The 23,987-nt window shown below is 35.8% G+C and overlaps 1 protein-coding gene across 8 annotated transcripts in view; it reads right to left on the bottom strand.

The window, feature by feature from the left end:
- kcnc3b (potassium voltage-gated channel, Shaw-related subfamily, member 3b) overlaps positions 1-23,987 on the bottom strand; it is a 60,053-nt gene that overhangs the window by 21,738 nt on the left and 14,328 nt on the right. For all 8 annotated transcript variants that reach the window (XR_005624566.2, XM_039684732.2, XM_039684733.2 and 5 more), the window contains exons 3-4: positions 3,728-4,733; positions 1,526-1,714 (exon numbers count right to left, since the gene is read on the bottom strand). Coding sequence is in view for 7 of the 8 variants with exons in the window: in XM_039684732.2 (XP_039540666.1) it covers positions 1,526-1,714; positions 3,728-4,733 (1,195 nt within the window). In the remaining variant the exon portion in view is untranslated. The remainder of the gene's footprint in view (positions 1-1,525; positions 1,715-3,727; positions 4,734-23,987) is intronic.

Raw genomic sequence — 23,987 nt, 5'->3', positions numbered from 1 at the left:
GACATGGAAAAAAAAAACACCAAACCGAAATTAAGAAATTAAAGAAAAAAGAGAAAAGGAAAAATGTCAAAAGAGAGCTCTTTCAGATGTCAGTGTGTTTTGAGGATGTTTTCACACTTGAATCCTAAAATAACCAACTTCAGATCTGATTTTGACCCAATTTAGTGTGCATTGACTCAACCAATGGTGTAAATTAACAGTGGGATCATATGTTTGCTGGACAATATTTCTGCAAGTTCATTTGGTGCTCAGAACTGACACACTTCACATTTAAATCTAATTTATTTATTGAAAATTGCATACATTTCTGTGATGATTTCCTCACTTTGATGACTTCACTGCTAAATGATTAGATGTACATGTAAAATATTTTATTAAAATAGCATAAGCTGTTCATTTCCTACCATACCTTAAACTATGGAGCTAAAATAGTCTCAAAATTAATGCGTTTACAAATATGATACACAAATGCAATTTATATATATATATATATATATATTTGCTAACAGCAATGTATAACTCAGTTTATGTTAAAAAAAAAACAGAAAAAAATCCGTCAGAGCTAAGACAAATTTTTCCCACTAAGAATTAAGTTTGTTTTTCTTACCCCACTCGTTTTAAACAAACTCATTTACTTTTTCAGACGTACTTTTGCTTCTCAAATAAATGTTTCTTGATTTAAGAACGTTTAGATATTTCTACTGTAAAACATGACAAAGATACTGAGAAATAAAATAATTTTCCATAGCAATTCACACACTTGATCATTCATAAATGTAGATTCAACAAACAAACTTTCAGAAAAGTGCAAAAGTGCTTGTGCTTTTAGGAATTGTTGGTTGGTTGGGCATTTGCTAATAGAATTTTGTGAATATAAATGAAGTTATGGTTTGCAGTTAGCAGGTATCTGACTACACAGATGAGAATATAAAGTGAGCCTGGCATGCTTTTTGTTACGCACGATATAAGCGAATCGTACAGTGGGTTTAAAGGGAATGGTTTTTGGACCAGTGCTCAAGGGTCAGAGTTTATTTGGTGTGTTCATATGCATATGCATAAACTAAATTGCAATTCTCGGCCGCTTGATTATTTCTATCATCACAAAATTTCAACTAAACTATTGCACAGCTCTATTTATACAGTTTGATGTACATTCATTATTATGAAGTACACATGTAAAGCGATATATGCTTATCTCAGTGGCTTGATTGTTTATATTGATTACACATTTTCTTTGAAATATAACGCTATATAAATAAAACTGACTTTACGTGACAAATTTATTATGAATGCTCTCAGCCTCGTGAAACCACCCAAGTGTGAAAACACCCAGAGATGTTTCTGGTTATGTAATCTGTATTTTTGGAGAGATGGACACGAGTGTGTGAGACGGGCAGGTTTTAGGGGATGCTTGTGTGTGCAAACTATGCTAGAAAGGGGTCTTTAAGATCTAACACATCTGGGATGGGGCAGAGACTGTGTGAATACGTGTGTGTGACTCGCTTGCAGAAGCATTTAAACGCACCTTTCCGCACGTTCCCATCAGTGGGTCGAAACTCTCGCGTGTTGAGGAGGAAGCAGGCTCTGTCCTGCTGGTAGCGTTCTTGTGTTCGGCCGATCGGGCTGCGCTCGTCCGGACTGAGAACCTGATCGATGGTTGGACAGTCCTCGTTCGCTAGAGCGGCACTGGCTGCGTCACCGTTCTGCTTCGAGTCTGAGGAGAGACATGAATCAACACAGAAAGCGTGAGACAGGAGAGATGCGGGACATTCAACAGGAAGCTGCTGTACGTTAGGTGAAATGTGACTGGATTACATGAAAACATCTTTTAAAGGAACAGATCTTCTAAAAATATAAATTGTGGCATTAATTACTTCCTAAACTTGATTGACTTTAACTTCTTGAGTCAGTATGAGTTGAATTTGAGGACTGAATCGGGTTCATTTGTGAACGAATCATTCACACTAGCTCTGAGAACTCATTTAAAGGTGTTTGACACTTAAATAAACTTCAATGGGGACCAAACGGTTCAAGGTCCAAAAGACAGTTTCAGTTCAGCTTCAAAAGGCTTTAAACGATTCTAGATGATGAATAAGGGTCTTATCAAGCGAATGATTGGCCATTTCAAAAATAAATAAAAAAGTTTAAGTTTTATAAGCACAAATGCTCGCCTTGCTCTGTTCTGTGATGAGCGTCCGTGACTCTCCTGTTCGAACTTGTTAATCGAAATGAACAAATCTTTTTTCGAGTCATTTCATTCGTTGAATGAACCAAATTCCCTCATTCCCTAAAAAAAGATTCCCTTATTTGTCGTCTGGTGTAGGTTAAACTGTGATTTGGAAATTGAACCTTTTGGTTCCCAATGAAGTCCATTATATGGAGAACAATCCTGGAATGTTTTCATCAAAAACCTTAATCTCTTTTTGAGTGAAGAAAGAAAGAAATGGACATCTTGGATGACATGAGGGTCAGTAAATTATCAGCAAAAGTACTTTTAAAGTGAACTACTCCTTTAATTGATTTGATTCATTGAAATGATGTCTAAAAACAGTGAAAAATTAATTTTGAGCTGTTCCTCACACTAAGCATATTGTATAGCACATAAATCGTTTAGAGGACTTTTATTATACTTTTTTGGCAGCTTGACAGCTCCAGTTCTCATTAAGATACTTTGAAAATTGTTGTAAAATCAGATAATCTTAATGATAATCTGGTTCAGATATGGTCCATTCTGTAAGCTTCTATAGTCCCGCATTTCTCGGTTTAGAGTTTATTCTTAAAATCAAAAGATATTTAATCCGCAAACAACAAATCAGCTAAATCGGAGATAAAAACAATGGTTGTTGCTCTTCGTTAGAGACAAAATAGCTAGCATGTCCTGAATGAAAGAAAATACTATGCAACTAATATCTAGAACTAATGTGATAGCAAAATCAAAAGCTGTTAGGCAAGGTTATGCATTACCCTGATTGCTGTCCTGTACCTTATATAACTACTAACAGTGACCCTAAAGAATATTAAGAGACTTGCAGGTTTTAAAAACAATGAATAATTGATAATAGACATGACATTAGTAGGGAGAGCAGTGCATCTGTAGAATCACACACACACACAGTTGGATAGTGGAAGGACATGATGTTGCATTATAGCATTTTAACAATATTTTAACAATGCACTAATACATTTTCCGACACAGCTCCTAAATATCTCTTTCAGATGTCTTTGGCGTTTGTGTCTTTTTGTGTATTTTTTTATATGACTTGAAGTTTCACTTGCAAACTATTAAGTTCACAGAAATTAATACATAAATATAAACAAACAAAATATAACATAACATAATATTTAATAGGCCTACATAAATCATTCTCAATCAATCAATCATTATCCCAAAATAGCTATTTAATATATAAATATAAAAAAATATGTAATATAATACAATAATATAATATATAAAAACAAAGTTTGATGTAATAGTCCAAACTTTTTATAAATACACGTTATATATAATTTAAATATATAATATTATACAAATTTCTGGATTTCAGGTAAAATAATCATATGATATATTAATCATATCAACGTAATGTAATTCAGTACTATCATTAAAAATATTCAATCATATTATTGAAACTTCTTGTTCTATGGCTTTCACACATAATAACATAAAAAAAAAATGATGGAAAGATTTTTCCATAACAGCAGTGAGTGAAAGAGTGCTCTGTCTCACCTCTGTTGATCTCTATGATCTCCTCTTGAGCTAGCGGACAGTCACCCGCCAGTCCTCCCGCCAGTCCACCCGCCAGCCCGCTCGACCCCAGCACGCCACCCAGCACGTTACCCAGGATCCTCTGGGGCGAGGCGGTCGCCATTGCCAGGGCGTCCGGCTTGCAGTAATTGGGCGAGCCGGGTTGCGGGGCTCGCGGGATGTGTTTGTTCTTCTTTTTAGGCAGCTTCTGCTTGGCCATGGCCAGAGAGTAATACATGCCGAAGTTGTTAACAATCACGGGCACGGGCATGGCAATAGTCAGCACCCCCGCGAGGGCGCACAACGCCCCCACCAGCATGCCCGACCACGTCTCCGGATACATATCTCCATAGCCTAAGGTGGTCATGGTCACCACGGCCCACCAGAAACCAATGGGGATGTTCTTGAAGCTGGTGTGCAGGCTCGCCGTGGGGTCGTCCGGACTGGCTCCTATCCGTTCGGCGTAGTAGATCATGGTGGCGAAGATGAGAACGCCGAGAGCGAGGAAGATGATGAGCAGGAGGAACTCATTGGTGCTGGCGCGGAGTGTGTGTCCGAGGACGCGCAAGCCCACGAAGTGACGCGTCAGCTTGAAGATACGCAGGATTCGCACGAAGCGCACCACGCGCAGGAAGCCCAGAACATCTTTAGCCGCTTTGGAGGAGAGTCCGCTCAGACCGACCTCCAGGTAGAAGGGCAAGATGGCCACGAAGTCGATGATGTTCAGCGCGCTCTTGAAGAACTCCACCTTGTCGGGACAGAAGACGACGCGCGTGAAGACCTCGATGGTGAACCAGATCACGCACACCCCCTCCACGTAGGTGAGCCATCTGTCCGTGACCACCTCGTACACGATCTCCTCTTTCGTCACGTTCCCTTCCGTCACGTTCTCCGTTTTGTTGTAGATGGTGTTGAACGCTTCGTGCGTCTCCATGCAAAAGGTGGAAATAGAGATGAGGATGAATAGCAGGGATCCGAACGCCACATACTGAAAAAAAAAGAAAAAGAGAGTGTTCAGCAGGGGGGACGAAACAAACACACAAAACTGTCAAATATCACCATGAATACTTCCAAACAAGCATTTTATGTGCACCTGTTTTGAAACAATAAGAGCTACACTAATGAACTTGAACCGATTTAACCAGCATGCATTGTTCCGGTAAGCTGATGCTTTTATCCAAAGGAACTTGCATTACACACTCATTACAGACACAATCCCTCCAGTAACCTGCAGTTAAGTGCCCTGCTCAAGGACACAGTGCTGCTATCAGCTAATGACGAACCAGCGTCCGGGAGTTTATAGTCCGAAGCTTTAGCCATTACTCTTGAATGGTGGAACACAAACCCACAAACGGAGGTTCATTTTCAGATGTCCACTGTATGCATTATTTATTATTATATATAACATTTACATTTATGCTTTACATAGACACTGGTGTTATTTAAAAAAAAAAAATATATATATATATATATATATAATATTTAAAAAAATGTAATATATAAAAAAATTTTATATAATATCATATATATATATATATTATAATAATATTATATTACATTTTTTTATATATTAAATTTTTTCTATATATATATATATATATATATTCATTTTAGACATTTTGCTGTTTTTTTGTGTGTGTGTTTAGTTATTTTTTCAGTTATTACTTTAATTTAAACTTTCCAACACTGATCTTAGGTAAAACGATACGTTTCTATAAACGGAGACATACAGTATGATAGCTTTACATAGAGATCAGTGGCAATGCAAGGAAGTGAACTGCTGATTCTGTGATCAATACAGTTCAATAAAAAATGATCCAAAGCATCACTTCACATAGAAAGACCTGGTAGAAAGAGGGTTATGTACTGGATAAAACATTAAAGATTAAAGATTTAAAGATGACAATCTTATCGGTTAGTTCACAATATCACAAGGAGAATTTCAAATAATGATCATGATTTTTAAAAGATGTTTTAAACATGTAAGTGAACCATCAGTCTGTAACTTAACTTTTGCCTTGGCAACTTAAAACAAATGTTTAACTAAAACATATGTACTAAAACTGAAAAAAAAAAAGTGGAAGCTAAAAAAAAAGTCAAAAGTGCATGGCAAAATTAATATAAAAATAAAAGTTAAATCAAAATATGAATAAATACTATAACAGTATATAAATACTACAATAACGCTCAACACAGCTCTGACAAAATTGTACATTTTACATTAAATATTTTAACTATTTTCCAAATAGTTATTAATATATATATATATCTAAAAAATACTTAATAATAACTTAATAATTTTTTTTAATTAAAAAATGTCATTTTTTAATCCAACTATTGGGTTTGTCCATATTTGACCCAAAATTGGGTTAAAATAACCCAGCATTTTAATATAACATAATAAATACATAATATTCATAAAGTTGAAAAAATTATTTATAATCCACATTCATATCTGTTTAAAAATGTTGCTTTCTATTCACAGCTTGACAAATTAAACATTGACAATGATTTTGATGATAATAATGATAATATATACTTTTCTTTTGTATTTACTCAAAAGTGTGCCAGAACCTTAATTAGGTCCTGCACACACACACACACACACACACACACACACACACACACACACACACACACACACACACACACACACACACACACACACACACACACACACACACATCTTTGATCTACATTAGTCTCATTTAATCTCTCACCTAAATTCTCTTTTAAACACAGATTTACATCCGACTGTAACCCACAGAATAAAAGCCCACTAAACACTCAGAGATCCAGGGCTCTTTTGTGCTCCGTTTTAAAAATTAGTTTTACACATTAAATTAAGTGTTTAATTCACAATCAACCTGCAAAAAACATTGTATTCATCATGCAACCATTTGGTTGTGGAAGCAAATTCTTATAAGTATAACAAAGAAAGATCAAACATGTATTTATATTAAGATCTCTCTCTCTCACACACACACACACACACACACACACAGCCACTCATGTGCATGAGATGTTCCAGGCATTTAGGACACACAGGGTTGAGAGGCTCTCCTTCACTCCACCCCTCTATCTGCTCGCTCCATTTATCCCTCCATCCAAGACTGCTTTGTTTCACAGGCTGCCCAGGATTTGTACTGAACCATGCACCTCCCTCTCTAACACACACACACACGTTTGTCTATCATGGGGAGGCTTGTGCATTGTGCTAAAAATATTTTCTCTATTTCTAAACTTTTGCATTTAAGCATTCATTAAATCACCATGAAATCAAATTTGACATTTGTTAAATTGATTATTTCTCATGGAATATTGCAGTATTGATTATAAATGATTTGCCCATGCACATAATTATTCTTCGATTAATCTTTAATCAAAATAACTTCCCCTCTCTCTGATTCATATCTCTCCTCTGATGATGTGTTGACCGGCGTGAGGGCGGGGCAACCTGTCACTCACATGAGATCCACCAATAGCAACCCAAGGACAAAATCAAGCCCCGCCCTCATTTTTTCTCATTCTAAAAGCCATTTCACTCTGATATACGTCACAACAGAGAAGAAAAGACTTTCGTCTCATGCCGACATTAAAATGCTATTTCAGGCTTTCTACTTCAAAATGTCAAATTAATTCAGTGTGTTAATTGCCGCTTCTTTGTAATTATTTGTGATATTTACAAGCAGTTTCTGGTTTTTCACAGTATAAAAGCAGTTTTCAAAGGTATAGACCAGCACATTTGTGTCATTGACATATTTATAGCACAAATATCACTCAAACCCATTTTTAAATAGGGAAATATTTGGAATAATGTCCGTAGGAATATAATTGTATTATTTACTTTAAAATTTCACATTTAAGTAAATATGCTAATGTAATTTGTTTGTCATTATTTTGATATTGCATCGATAATTGTTTCAAAGCAAATCCTGCACCATTTTTTTAAACTGTATTAAAGATGAGCACATTTCTGCCTTTTTACACATTTATAGCACATGTAAATCACTCCCAACAAGGGAAATATCTGTAATTATGCAATCAGGAATATGAAAAACAAAGAAAACGAGATAGGGAATAAGAGCACAGCGAACGACAGATCTGAAGAGGACAGGTGCTTATTTCAGGTAAACATGAACGCACAACTCTTTTTAAAGTACCTTCCTCATCCCACAAGCCCCCCTCTCTCTCTGTTTGTCTTCAGTCTCAACCTGACCTAGTTACAGACTGCTGCAGTAACCAGCCTCCTCTGCCCAGGTGTCTCTCTCTCGCTCTCTCTCTCTCTCTCTCTGTCAGACTCCATATTGCCCGCTTAAACGAGGGAACTAGTCAATCCACAAACCAGTTGCATGTTTAACTCACACTCTTGCGCATTTCGCAAGATTGATTTACATTTACAAGAAATGCATGGAATACTACACATAATAAATACTAACAAATTCATGAAACAGAAGCAGAAATCGAATCTTTGAACTGATAGCAACAATGATTTATACTTGGCATGCGTTTCATGAATGAGGCTCTCAATATATGCAACAGTATGCCGAGATAAACGTGAGCATGCAACAGTATCATTATATAACGCGATGTTGCATATTTAATTCAGTTTACTTAATCTAATTTTGCAAAAATATATCGTGACGCTATGATGTCACTTCCTAATGCAAAAACACATTTCTTACATGCAAATCATATCTCAAAGGGACAGTGTGTGAGTTAGTGTATTTTATAAATAATGATGGTTATTCTCAGATGGTTATACCGTGGTACTGTATTATTATCATATTCACACACCATGGTATTTATACAGTACTACAAAATAATGGCATGGTAATACAATCACAATTGTGAAACAAAAATATAGTTTTAGCAGAGTACCAAACTCAAAACAACACATTATTACTATACAGGATAGAAAACAGCTTGGCTACAAAAACACAGAATTACCATGGCACCATACTAAAAAAAACAAAAAAAAACAGTATTACCAGACTATGTTGTCCAAAACAGTATTAAAATGTATTACCATGGCATCATGTTAAAAAGAAACACACTATTGCTACTGTTCAAAAACATAGTATCACGTCCAAAAATGTGGTATTACCATGGCATCATCCTCAAAAAACACCCACTATGATGTCCAAAACGTAGTTTTACTATAGTATCACATCCCAAAAATGTGGCATCACCATGGTATCTTATTCAAAAAACACAATATTACCATACTATGACGTTCAAAACATAGTACCACACTACAGTGTCAAAAACATGGCATTTAACCCCCCTAAAGAACATGGTATTTGGGGTTAAGTGTGTGAGTATTTCTCTGCGCACACTATCTTTCTGTCTTTGGTGCAGGAAGAGGAAGCTACACACACACAGTGGTTGTCATGGAGACAGTGATGAAGCTGTGCTGCGGTAAACACACGTCATTAGAGTCACGTTAACACTCGTGTGCACTGCACACTCTTTCACACACACACAGTACAGTGCGAGACGTTAAAATAAACGCAATCGCTCACAGCATGTGTGAAAGTCACTCGTCACTTCGTCTGCTTTTTTCCCTCTTTCGTTCTTTCTTTCTCTGGCCTGCTCTGTTAATCTCCTTCAACATAAAGCTGCAAACGGATGTTAAAGGGATAGTTCAGCTGAAAATAACAATTCTGTCATCGTCGACTCGCTCTAATGCCATTCAACATTCATAACGTGTTAATTCTGCTGGGCAACACCGGAGGTCGACTCTCAACAAACGAAGCAATAAATGAACAAATAATCAAGTGTCAAGATCCAAAAAAGGACATGACTACTGTCAGTAAAAGGAAGTGAAATATTATTACAATTTAAAATAACGGCTTTCTTTGTAAATAAACTGTAATTTATTCCTGTGATCAAAGCATCTTATGATCCTTCACAAATCATTCTAATATGATGATTTGCTGCTCAAGAAACATATTTATTATTATCTATGTTGAAAATGACTGAAGGTAAGGGGAAAACAGAAACTGTTGTGTACTGCATCCCACAATGCAAAGCACCTACTGTATTTCCAGTGTAATGAATGAACTCGAGTCAAATATTTTTAACATCTCTTGACTCATTGTTTCATCAGATCCAAATTAAAGGGATAGTTCACATTAAAATGAAAGTTCTGTCATGTTGTCCCGAAAACCTGTTTGACTTTCTTTCTTCTGTGCAACACAAAAGACGATGTTTTGAAGGATGTTGAGAACCAAACTACATTGCTTTCATTGTATGGATCAAAAAACAGAGGAATATCTCAAAATATCTTCTTTTATGTTCCACAGAAAAAAGCGAGTCACACACTTTTGGATCTACATGAAGGTGAATATTGATTTTTAGGTGAACAATCCCATCGAAATATGAAAATGCCACTTTCTAAATGAAACATTCAGCACTGGATATGATCTCATACAGTGTGTACAGTATGTGCTGTGCAGTAACATTCTGAACGTGAGGACAGTGTAACATCCGTCAGAACCTGCAGGGATTATTATCCAAACACACGACATCTAGACCAGATCATCCCTGCCAACTGAAGTTCAACCTTCTCAAGCATGTTGAAGAGCCAATCGCCTTCAGTTCAGAGAATTACAGGCCTGTAGCGATGTCACATCCGACCGCAACCTGAAAACATCAGCATGTTTTAATGGATGCAATGAAGATGAGAGAAGATCACATATGGCAATAGGAAGAGTTCAATTACAAAACGCAGACTCTAAATTCCGATTGGATGAGCCATATTCAAAGGCATGCAAAATTTGCAAGACATTTAAACAAAAAAGAAAAGTTGGGCAATTTTTTTATTACAGTATTTAAGATTTTGTAAATTCTTATTATTTTTATTATATTTTAAAAAATTATCTAATTATTATTATTAATAATAAAACTTACTATTTATTGAACAGCATGTCTTTTATCATATTGCTGATGTGGTGATTAATTAAAAAAATTGAAAAAAAAAAAAAAAAACCTATGGAAACTTCTTTCTGTCACGAAATACAAAATATATAATAAAAAAAAAAAATAATCGCGACTTTTTTTCTCTCACAATTGCAAGTTTATATCTCGGAATTCTGACTTTTTTTTCCTCCAGAATTGCAAATTTTCCCAGAAACTCGCAATTCCAAAAAATAAAAGAAAAAAAAGTCGCAATTACCTTTTACATTTTTTAGTGACGGAAACAAGCTTCTTTACCTTTCTTTTAAAAGTAAATCTAAGAATATATTTTTATCAACAAATTTTGGCCTGTAAAAAACTGATACGGAGATTTTTTTACACTACTGAAGTCAGAAGTCTCAGCTCACCAATGCTGCATTTATTTGATAAAAAATTCAGAAAAAATATAAATATTGTGAAATATTTTTTCTATTCAAAATGACTGATTTCTATTTGGGTATACTTTAAAATGGAATTTATTCCTATAATGGCAAAGCTGAATTTCCAGCAGCAATTAATATTATAACATACTTTTAAATGTTTAATCCAATTACAATTATTTTTAATAATAAAACATACTATTTATTTAACATCAATGTCTTTTATCATATTGCTTTTGTGCCGTAAAAGCCACTTGGTGATGTTTTATAGTGATTTACCATGCTTTACCACTTCACGTCATGCCTAAAAACACCTTTTAACTCAAATTCAACTAAAATCACTGTAACACACGCATCCCAAAGAGGCTTATTTTCGTAACTAACCGTTTCGACTGAATAATGAGTTTCACAATCTGAAATTTAAATGCATAACTGAGATTTATACATTTCTAGAAATGCATATAGACACTGAACAGACGTAAAAGTGCACACACTCATGCATCACCATAACATCAGGAGAGACACCTGAGAGAGAGAGTGATCGGTCATTTGATGTAACACAGGACACTGCGGGATACTGAAGGTCATAGGGGGACAGTGTGTACATGTGTGTGTGTGAAGGCATGCATAGACCTATATGATGACAGACAGCACCGAGCAACACCGGTTCACACGTGCCATTGGTGCATGTGTGAACGTTACTTCACATGCAAACCACCAGCCGAACGCACTTTCTATTCTGACACGTCGTGTGTAAAACGTGATGCACAAAATCGTGCATTTCTTTGCCATCGCTTGAAAAGACGAGATGCTCACACACTGTTGCGTGGAGGACCACGGGCGTCTCAGCATCATGCCTGTTTTGTATTCTCTCTAGAAGACTGCAGTGTTGCCATGTACGTTTGTCCTTGCGCCACAGCCCACCCTCTTTCCCACCGCTCCTCCCGTCTCATTCACTCGCAGTCTCTCTATTTCTCTCCTCTCGCTCTATCTTTGTCCTTAATCTAACAGAGCTTTTGTGACAGAATTACTTTGCAAAAGAAACGGCAAAGTCACGGTGTGGGTACGCACGTGATAACTTTGATGATTTCTTTTCTTTTTTTTCCCATCTCGCCATTGCGTTCACCTTTACATGCGTGTGTCTCTTGAACCGAGCAGAAAGTCAAAGTGATGAATTTAGCATTGGCTATGCTGGACATCTATCCTGTAGCAGATGGCTAAACAAACAAACGCACACACGCGCACACAAACACACACTGGTTTCCATGTTTTATGGAGACTTCCCATAGACATAATGATTTTTATAGTGTACAAACTGTGTATTCTATCCCATATCCCATCACAGAAAACCTTGTGCGTTTTTTACATTTTCAAAACACTTTATTTAGTGTGATTTATGAGCTGTTTCGTCCCCATAAAAAATGTCCTCATAAGGTCAAAATTTACTGGTATTACTATCCTTGCGGTGACATTGCGCCCATAACGTAGGAAATACTAGGTACACACACACATATTTTTCCTAACCCTAAACCTAACCATCAAAGAAAACTTTCTGTATTTTCAGATTTCCAAAAAACATCATGGAGACCAAAAAATATCAAGGACTTTGTGGGGACAATTTCCCCCATAACAGGGTTTAACTGGACCACACACACACACACCTTAACATAACATGCATGTCTGAATGTGTGTGATTTGGGTGGGGTTACTTTGCGATAGTTGTAAACCTATGACAAAATTTCCCCTCAAAGTAAAATGTATTCATTAATAATTATATTATATATATTATTATATATATATAATAATTATATATTCTGTAGTAGCGGCCAAAAGTAACTTTGTAAAGGTTTTGCTATTTTGAAGTGACTCTGGTGACTTATCTACAGCGTGTCCACCAAGGTAAGTGTGTGTGTGTGTTGCCCTTGTCCTGTCTCCCAGACGCGGACACGTTGGGACAGTTCTCCTGACTCAGCAAAATAAATAAACAAATAAATAAGAAACTAAAAAATGACCAGAGGGAAAAAAGATGTCAAAACGAAGAATTTAGATTACAGAACTAGTGATCACAGAGTAACTGTTTTCTATTGTAATATATTGTAAAATGTAAATTATTTCTGTGATCATTACTCCAGTCTTCAGTGTCACATGATCCCTCAGAAATCTGCTCAAAAAATATTTCTGATTATTATCAATGCTGAAATATTTTCTTTCAGAATTCTTTGATGAGTAGAAAGTTTGAAAGTACAGCATTGATTTGAAATAGAAATATTTGATCAATTCAATGCATCCTTATAAAATAAAACTATTAGTGTCTTTTGAAAAAATACCTTAAAGTACCATGCGAATACTGTGGTGTTTAAAAAAACAAAAAGTTCAGATAAAATATTAATGTCTACTTAAGCCTGAGAATAAAACTGCTCCTCAGAGATGGCTGGAATTACTGCTGTCGATAATTAGAAAAGTGTTAGAGAACATTAAACCGTGGCCATTACTTTATAGCTCAACTATTTATCTGTTTAATGAAAACAAAGATGCCAAGGACAAACTTCCACATTCCCAATATTCCACATCCCATTAATGATGGAATGTGTGTGTGTGTGTGTTGAGCCAAACACCAGGGTGTTATGCTATTGCTCTGATGTGGCTCAGCAGGATATGATCTCATCGCCACAGGAAGTTCCAATTATCACCGAGATGAAATTACCCAGCAGGCCTGATCTCGGGTTCCCTGTGGAACAGACATGAAACTAAAGAGATTGACTCATCGACACACACACACCTGTGTCAGGGCAAACTGAAACCCTTTCTGTCCAATGTTTCGAAGCTCTGGCGCCAGTCACTCACTCTCAAGAGTCACAGTCTAGTACATGTGAGCGCTTCTCCAATACAATACCAGTCACACGTTACGCTTTTTTTTAAAGAAGTCTCATCTGCTTACCTGTATTTGATCAAAATAAAAACAGTAACACAATAAGATATGTTTCTTGAGTAGCTAGAGTGATTTCTGAAGGATCATGCGACACTGAAGACTGGCTTTGATTCAGCTTTGATCACAGGAATAAATTACACTTCACTATAAATTACAATAAAAATGTGTTATTAAGAATATCTCACTGTTTTTTTTGTTCGAATAAAAGCAGCCTCGGTAAGCGGAAGAGACTTCTTTCAAAAACACGAAAACGTGGTAATGAATCCGAGCTCAGTGTACACGAATCAAATAATCGTATGAGCCTCCAGACCAGGATCAACGGAGGTGCCCTTCGAGAACATCAGGAGGAATGTGGAGGGACAGCTGTGAAAATCGTCTGAGGGACATGACAGTATACTTGTCTTTGTCAATTAAGCAACCAGGAGCCCGAATGCAAGGCCCCTGGGAGACGCCAACTCCAAGACCGTCACATAAGAGCTGTTCATCTGCTCAGCCTTTCAAGCCATGTCAAGACTGCCAATAAAATATTCATGGAGCAGGACGCCAGTGTCTCTGAGCTCATGATGCTGGAAGCTGCTACAGGTCAAGCTCATCTGGACCTTAAAGAAGCACACTGAGACCAGAACATCACCACAGGACTACAGGACTTTACTGGATCACATACAATGGCAAGGCGTTTTAATTTTGAATCATTCGCAGGATATGAATTCTTGATATCAACGATTACATTTTTTGATATCAAGAATTCAATTGTTGATATCAATAATTGAGTTCTTGATATCAACAACTGAATTCTTGATATCAGAAAATGTAATTGTTGATATCAACAATTTAATTGCTGATATCTGTAATTGTATTTTCACTAGTGAAATGTCACCATAGGCCGCCATTCAAAATGAATTGTTGATATCAAGAATTGATTTTTAACTAGTAGAAATATCATTTTTGATATCAATAATTACATTTTTACCAGGAAAAATGTGAATTCCTGATATCAATAATGTAATTGTTGATATCAATAATTTAATTGTTGATATCAACAATTAAATTCTTGATATCAACAAATTTAATTGTTGATATCAACAATTGAATTCGTGATATCAAGAATTCATATCCTAGAAATGAATAAAAGCTAAAACGGCTTGCTATACTATCACAAAACCGCTTCTGGGAAATGAAGTGTTCTTCAACTGTGACGCACAAACGTTGATTAAATATGATGAAATATGCACTCCATCAAAAGCTTAGGGTCAGTACGATTTTTGTACGATTAATACTTATATTCCAACCCGATCACACTAAATGCGTCTTTATCCACAAGTTTCCGAGGGGCGCTCCTGTAAAAAATAAAGTGGGTGAAACTTCCGGTGAGGCGACGAAAGTAGCATTCCAATGGTATTTTGTGTGTTAGTTAGCGAAGAGGCTAGCTGTTTTTCGGAGAATTATTTTACTATTTAAAGACGCAAATCTTTATGAGAGATGTCGTTACGGAGCTCAGGGACAACATGTGCTGTTCGCGGTTGTATGTATAACCGGACTAAACTAATTCAGTGGCTTAAACGTGATTGTTTTGAACATAAGCTGAAAACGAAATCAGAGTGATCCTGCCAACGACTGTAGTTTCCATCACCCAAAAGACGACGAATCTTCCTGTGTACATTTGTTTAAATTCTTAATATTCTATAAACTCTATCAGCATGTGATTGGCTGTTCTCTACTGATGTTACACCTAAACTCAGGATCAAAGCCTGTGTTGACAGAATACCAAATGTGCCAGTTAATGTATTCAAGCAGCACATTCAATTTTGAATAAACTCCAAAGCACAATGACTAAGTGTGTATTTTTTATTTTAATTGTTTGTCAGCTCACACAACTGGCTGTCACCATGCCTTGATGAGTATTGATTATTAATAATGTTATTATAATACTCCCAATCAACTACTGCGGAGGGTAAAGGTACTGTTATTTCACCCTTTTGAATTTCGTTGAGGTTGTGTTCCCACATCGTTAGCTAGTTTGGATCGCTATAACTTGAATGACTGTCAACTGTTGAATGAACGAGTGTCAAGCATGTCAAGTCGCGCTTTGTTTACTTCCAACCGGAAGTCGCGCCCACTTTTGACGCAAAGCCTAGCACGCACATGGATAGCACGCACGTGTATTGTCGTGTAATTTATAGACTAAAGTGAGTTTTTACGTGCATACTGTATGATACGCATTGCTTGGGTTAAGGTAGGTTTAGGTGTGGGGTGTATTATACGTTTGGGGAGAATTAGTGGTGTGGAGTGCGTATGTATTGCACATGCGTATCGTAAAACTGCGTATCATATGCACGTCAAAACTCATTTTCGCGCATAAATTACACGACAATTCACGATGCGTGTTATAGAGACGCATTTACGTGAGAACAGGCTGTATATTACAAAAAATCTAAAAATCTATTCATCAAAGAATCCGGTTTTAAATCAACACAAATGCTTTCAACATGGAAATGTGTCATATTATCAGCATATTAATGACATTTAACATCTTACCAACCCCAACTGTACTGTAAATAGTCCCATAAAATTTACAGTACAACAATTTATGGAAGTTTTAAGCACGATTTGCTAAGATATTAGTTCTGCTCATGGTTCATGAAAATGTATTTGACAAAAAATTCATTAAAAATAAAAATGTGCATGCATTGATAAGGCAATAAACACTATTTTACACTTAGAATATTATGTCTATTTTACAATTAGGCAATTTTCATAAAATCAAGGATTAAATACATTTTTCATACATGCACTGTTCCACTGAATTTACATAATCCTTTTATGCACAATTTACTCTCAAATTAATTCTGCTTGGCCTGTTCATTTTAAAGCCCAAACTTTTGAACGAGTCTGTTTATCTGCAGTATATCAACCTTCAAACTAAGGCTTTAAAACGTTTTTCAAAGTTCAATTTTCAAAGTTTCATTAAAAACTTCACACATAAATTTCTATTCATTTAATCCTAACAATAATTTAAATTTACACAAAGTTTGCTAGTCCTGAAAATGCACACTCTTTATTTCCAACTATATTTCAGGAACACGCTGAGATAAACCCTCATCAAACACACAGCCAATGATGTCCTCTGCATTTGTGTTCATTAAATACGTCAAATCTACACAAGTGTGATTGGCTCGAAAGATAGGTCTTTGTCTCTCAGAGATGTACTGCTCTGCAAAGGCAAAAGAGAGTAACTGTACATTATGTCAAAATCAAGTTATGACTGTAAATGGGTCTTTTAAACTATGATCTGTCCTGTGACAGTTGGGTTTGGCCCGACTATACAGAGATTCAGAGAAAATGCAGTGTCAAATTGACATCAAATCAATCAAAATGAACTTTGAAACCACTTTTCTCTGTTAAAGTGTTTCTCTGTTTCGGCATTCTGCATCTGTAGGCCATGGCGTATATAAAACAGCAAAACTCTGTGGAGTGAAGCACACTCTAAAAATGCTGGGTTGTTTAAACCCAAACGTGGGTCAAATATGGACAAACCCAACCATTGGGTTAAGTCTTATATTTAAAATTTTAACCCAATAGTTGTTGTTTTTTCCATGTTTGACCCTACTTTGGGTTTAAACAACCCAGCATTTTTTAGAGTGCAGTAATGTATGTTTATGAGATTGTGCCTGCGTGTTTCATGAATGGTTTCATGAGTGTTTTTATGAACAACTGGTGCAAAAATCACAGCAGAAAATAACAGCAAGAAAGCAAGACATCAGTCCTCTACCTTAAACAACAGACAGACCGTCTTAACATTAGACGTGATATGTGTAAAGAGCAAGTAAAAACGCCTTCTTTATTAATTTTGGGATTATGCGGTCATATTTCAAATATATCAAATCATGCATCATTTTAAACCATCATTTTCAAGCTTCATTTTATCCAACACAATTATGATTCAATTCAAGTTTATTTCTAGGCCTATAGCGCTTTTTCACAACACATATTGTTTCAAAGCAGCTTTACAGAAAATGATTATCAATATGTAATAATGTCAAAGATGTTTTTTATAGCAAAGAGTATTTTCTGAATAAATGAGCAAAAAAGTGTTACAATTATCCCTGCAGTGCATAAGTATGTGTTGAAGAAGACTGTCAAGAGACGGTGTTTGTGTGCATTTGTGTTTGAAGGTGTGTATGTGTCAGCACAGCTCAGATTGCATTCATTCTCTAGGCAAAACACAGCGTCCCTGGTTAAACTTGCCAATGTCACAAAAAGCTGATGCCCAAAGCAGTTTGTTTAATACAACCGCTATGACTCGGAAACACCGTGGATCTGATTGGCCCCGACGGGAAGAGGTGTTTCGGGACCGGGCGTATGGAAGCAGACTCTGTGTCAAACATTAAATGTGAGACTGGTCTAGATTACAAGATAATTACAGCAACCTATACTGGTGGTGATGACATTGTCAAACACATGCAACTGCAGACATTATGCAGGTTACCATGTGTAAAAAGATAGTTATTGGACATCAGTGTCAGAATTTTGCGATACTGCATTTCGCACCATGCATTTTGCGAAAGAACATAGTTTTGGTTGTGCTTCGGCTCTGCGCGACTGTGTGGATGAATATGATTATCCTACTAGACTTCATAGATAAAACCAGTTTACCAGATCTCAAGCTGACTAGCTGAAGATGTTACTGTAGCTTTACTTTAACAGACGTTACTACGGCTTTACCCATCAATAGACACAGTACTTCCTTGAGAATAAATTCCAGTTCAGAGCAACAACTACCATGAAATGACCAGTGAACTCTTTTAGAGAGCTATATGGCAATTTATCTGTTCAGTAATAAAAACACCATCTCTGCGTTGCTTTTACAACATTTCAAATCCCTCAGTTCTCGCGAATGTTGATTCTTGTTTCATTTTGAGCTCTGTCGCGTTCTCTATTTGCCAGCAGACTCTGTTCTCCGTTTATTTTGTCATTTTTTTTTATCTTCGGAACACAAATGAAGATCTTTTTGATGAAATCTGAGAGCTTTCTGTCCATTAACGACTATGCAAATTCTACTATAACGCTTCAAAAAGTTCACAGAGATCACAGAGATTGCTTTATATGATGAACAGATTGAATTTAAGCTTGTATTCACATACTGTACATATGAAGAGTTCAGATGCAAAAGCCTCTAAATGCCATTTGAAATTTTCTTCTAGAATGACCATTTTTATCAAGCATGTATATTACATTTCAGTAATTTCACTTAAATGGCAATGAAGATTACCTATTAATTGTCATTCAAGTGAAATTACTGAACTTATATATACAAGCTTGATAAAAAATGATCATTCTAGAAGAAAATTTCAAATGGCACTTTGAGGCTTTTGCATGTTAACTCTTCATATAAACATTAATCAACGCACACATCAGTTGTGGTAAAAAGAAGCTCAAGAATGTTCACTTGACGTGTGTGAACCAATGAGGTTCATTCTCGTGTTACGCATCATGTTTGAACTTCAGCAAGAACCAATGAGGTTCATTCTAGTGTTACGCATCATGTTTTAGCCTCAGCAAGAACCAATGAGGTTTATTCTCGTGTACGTCCATCCATCCATCCATCCATCCATCCATCCATCTATCTATCTATCTATCTATCTATCTATCTATCTATCTATCTATCTATCTATCTATCTATCTATCTATCTATCTATCTATCTATCTATCTATCTATCTATCTATCTATCTATCTATCTATCTATCTATCTATCTATCTGTCTATCTATCTATCTATCTATCATGCACATGTAGTGTGCCAGCAATGTCTCCTATATATATGGAAGACAGATGACAAACAGGTGCAAAGTAAGTCTTTTTAAATCTCACTCCTTCTCAAGCAATATGTCAGTTGAAATCAAGCCACGAGCATCACGTGATTTGTTTGTACCTTTTTCACACATGCTGCCTGAGATCTGTATTTATGATGCTGTGGTAATAACTCCATGACACTTATTACATTACTGTAGAAATAACAGTTTCTTCCTCTGTACATTACAGCTGAAGCAAAAAATGTATTTAACCATTTAAGCCACACTTTAAACCATGTGAATGTCAGTGCATTAGATAATAAAATCACAGAGCAAATGACATATGCTGTACAAGCGTTTCCCTTCACAAACTTTTATCTAATGCAATGGCATTCACACATGGAACTGTGTCTTAAAGGGAAAGTTCAACCAAAAATTTTAATTCCTTGCAGAAAATACAATACGATTTTTCTAAATATCGTCTTTTGTGTTACACAAACACTGAAAAAAAATTGGTATAGAAACAATTTACACTCAAAATGCTAGTGAATTTCACAAACAATTTTAAAGAGACAGCAAGTAACCAATTGATGCAAAATTCTGAAGTAGAAAAACTCAACAGTATTTTCGGTAATGCATTCATTATGCTTTCTAATGCACCTTATAATCCATTGTATAATGGTCTCATGAATGACTATAACCGCAGTAAAAATAAATTATAATGCTTGCCTATTCGTTGTTGCACCTTTAGAAAGTATAATGCATGACACATGACAAGCAATTTCCCAGATGTAATATTATATTGCCTAATAATGCATTATACATAAAGTCCTTAAGTAAAATGTTCCTGTATTTTCTTGTAAATTGTACTCCAATGATGTAATTTATTGAATTTTTGTTTTTTGGGGTGAACTATCAATTTGAAGTGTTTTTGGGGTCACTATATGTTACCATTCCACTGTGCTTTCAATAAAACACACCCATCAAAAATGTATATAAATGACCACAGAAAGGATCCCGAAAAATGCTAAATTAGTCCTAAACATCAAATGTAAATATCAATGAGATAAGTTAAGTTTTGATCTCTGCATGAGCATTTAGGATGCATACATTCTCAACCTTCAGAAGTGTCACGTGCAACTGCACAGTATAACTTGCAGTGCAGTCTGGGTGTCTGTGTGTGTGTGTGTGTTGATCGGATGCCTTCAGAGAGACAAAGACTCGAGCGATCAATAAACGATCAGTCAATAGTCCACAGAGAGTGAGGAAGGAGGGCGTCCGGTGCCTTTAGATGTTAAAATAAGTCCATAATGCATTCCTCTCGTTTCCAGCCAATATCTATCTCTCATAGCTCGGCTTCCTCCATCTCCGTTTCCCCCCATATTCCTTACATCTGACCCTCTCTCGCTCATGCTTTGCTCTAGTGCACAGCTCAGGATTGCAGCAGTGTTGCACGCCAGTGTGTGTGTGTTGGACTCACAGAGGACTGATGTTGGTATGAAAAACATGAAGATTATCGCTCAGCTCATAAATGTTTCACACTTCCCCCGCATGATGAATCTATAGCGAGTGGCTTTAAATCACGTCTTTCTTTCACCTCTCTCATTCACCTTCCACTGTCCGTCCTTTCTGTGTCATCTAGTCCTGGTAGATTGGAGATCACTGGAGTGTTACTGTAGGCTACGGACCGGTGTCGTCTACTTTTGCATGACCGGAGAGAAACAGCACTGAGATACCAGTCAAATGCTTTGTGAGAAACCATGCTTTTTTTTTTTTTTTGCATAAATATGTTCAAATAAATTAGCGTTAATCATAAAAAACAAGCAGAATTCAGTTCTGTGTAAAAATTATTATGTAAATTTCTGCATTCAATTAAATTTAAACAGCACAAAGGATGGATTTATCAATGATTTATCAAGAAATGTGCTCTCCTTTAATAATGAATCATGTCCACAAAGTGTAAAATAGTGTTTGTTTAAATTCAGCATCTTATTTGCCGTCACTAAATTTTACTTATTTAGGGCTGTGAATCGATTTATCGTGATTAATCGCATTCAAAATAAAAGTTTGTGTTGACATAATAAACACACACACACACACACATGCATGTATATATTTAAGAAATATTTGCTTATATATATATATATATATATATATATATATATACTGTATATATATATATATATATATATATATATTAGGGCTGTGAAACGATTAATTGCGATTAATCGCATCCAAAATAAAAGTGTATGTTTACATTATATATGTGGGTGCACTGTGTATAATTATTTTGTATATATAAATACACACATGCATGTATATTTAAGAAAAAAATATTATTTATATATAAAATATTTATATTTATATATAATATAAATTATATATATCTATATACAGTATATACATGAAAATATTTCTTAAATATATACAAACATGTGTGTGTATTGATATATATATATATGAAGAGTTCAGATGCAAAAGCCTCTAAGTGCCATTTGAAATTTTCTTCTAGAATGATCATTTTTATCAAGCTTGTATATTTAAGTTCAGTGATTTCACTTAAATTGCAATGATAATTACCTATTAATTGTTATTTAAGTGAAATTACTGAACTTAAATATACAAGTTTGATAAAAATCATCATTAAAGAAGAAAATTTCAAATGGCATTTAGAGGCTTTTGCATCTGAACTCTTCATATATATATATATATATATATATACAAAATAATAATACACAGTGCACCCACATATATTATGTAAACACAAACTTTTATGTTGGATGCGATTAATCGCGATTAATCGTTTCACAGCCCTTATTTATTAATTATTATTATTAATGTTGAAAACAGTTTCAAAACACCCCCCCCCCCACCCCGAGAACACTTCAATGAAAAAGAACAGCATTTACTGTACTTGAAATACAAATCTTCTGTTACATTATGTATTTATGATCAATTTAATGCATCCTCGCTGAATAAAAGTATTACTTTAAGAATAAAAGACCCCAAAAGTTACTTTGAGTGGAGTAAATAATTTAAATATGTGATTCAAATTTGACAAATTCAAATGCTTTCTCAAATGCTCCTTCTGTCTGATTTTAGGGAAAAATCGTGTCCATCGAACGAACACCACCGACAAAGTGAATCGCCATGGGAAAATCTCAGAGTACAACTGGGAGTTGTAAAAAATATGATATACCGGTGTTTTAACTGTATTGTAGATCTCTTTTAATGTCTTTTTAAAAGAGTTTTTCCTTGCTTTTATTTTGTGATTATTTTAATTAATTTCTGTAAAGCCCTAAATTTCCATAGTGCATGAAATGTTCTCGCCCAGAACAGAACCATACCGCCAATCCAAACTGTATGCCAATGTCAATCGTATTTGACGATAGTGGTCCTTTGCTCTCCACACATCAGCCAGCAGACATTAAAAACCTTTATCGTTCAACCACTAATTGATTGTGTTTACCATATGCAAACATGCATGTTAATGCTTGCATGTGCTCAGCGACAACTATACAGAGTAAACCCTGGCTGACAACAAGGTGAATGAACTGTGGCAAATATTGACCAGCGAGTGACATTTGAACAATGAAGATGCATTCAGGTATCAGTCTAAATCCATCTGTAAGCACACAAACACACAGCAGACAGCGATCGTGCATATGTCTCGTCTATGTATATGTGGACTTATCTTAGTCATCATATCTAGTTTCAGTTAGGAAGATCAGAGCACCTCTATAATGGGTTGAATTGTACAGCCATACATCTCAATTTCATCTAAAATCGTGAAAGACATGCCGATAAAACAACTTTAAAAAGCATATGGCCTGCTTCAAGTGAGTCACCATTGACAAATGCACATAGATTTTCTGTATACACACAACCTCAATTCACTTCCTCAGCTGAACCTGATACATCCACACACACCGACCGTCTATGCACACACTGGGGCGTTTGTTTTCAAACGTTTGACTATGCCTCTGAGCCAAAATATGAGTGATAGTCTATCATATTTGTGCAATATCAATCAAGTGCACCCTGTCTCTGAAGCAGCAAGCGCTCCGTCCTGTCTCAGTTATAATCGCATCAGATTGAACGTTATGCGCTCCGAAAACACAAGCTCGCATTTTAATGAAAACGACCGAGGATTCGAAGAAGAAACGAGCGTCTGTGATTCCTGC

The sequence above is a fragment of the Pimephales promelas genome, chromosome 22, assembly GCF_988280905.1.
Source record: "Pimephales promelas chromosome 22, fPimPro1.hap1.1, whole genome shotgun sequence".
NCBI classification, from domain to species: domain Eukaryota; kingdom Metazoa; phylum Chordata; class Actinopteri; order Cypriniformes; family Leuciscidae; genus Pimephales; species Pimephales promelas.
The sequence above is the reverse complement of the archived record's forward strand: the minus strand, read 5'-3'. Positions and strand labels throughout refer to the sequence as shown.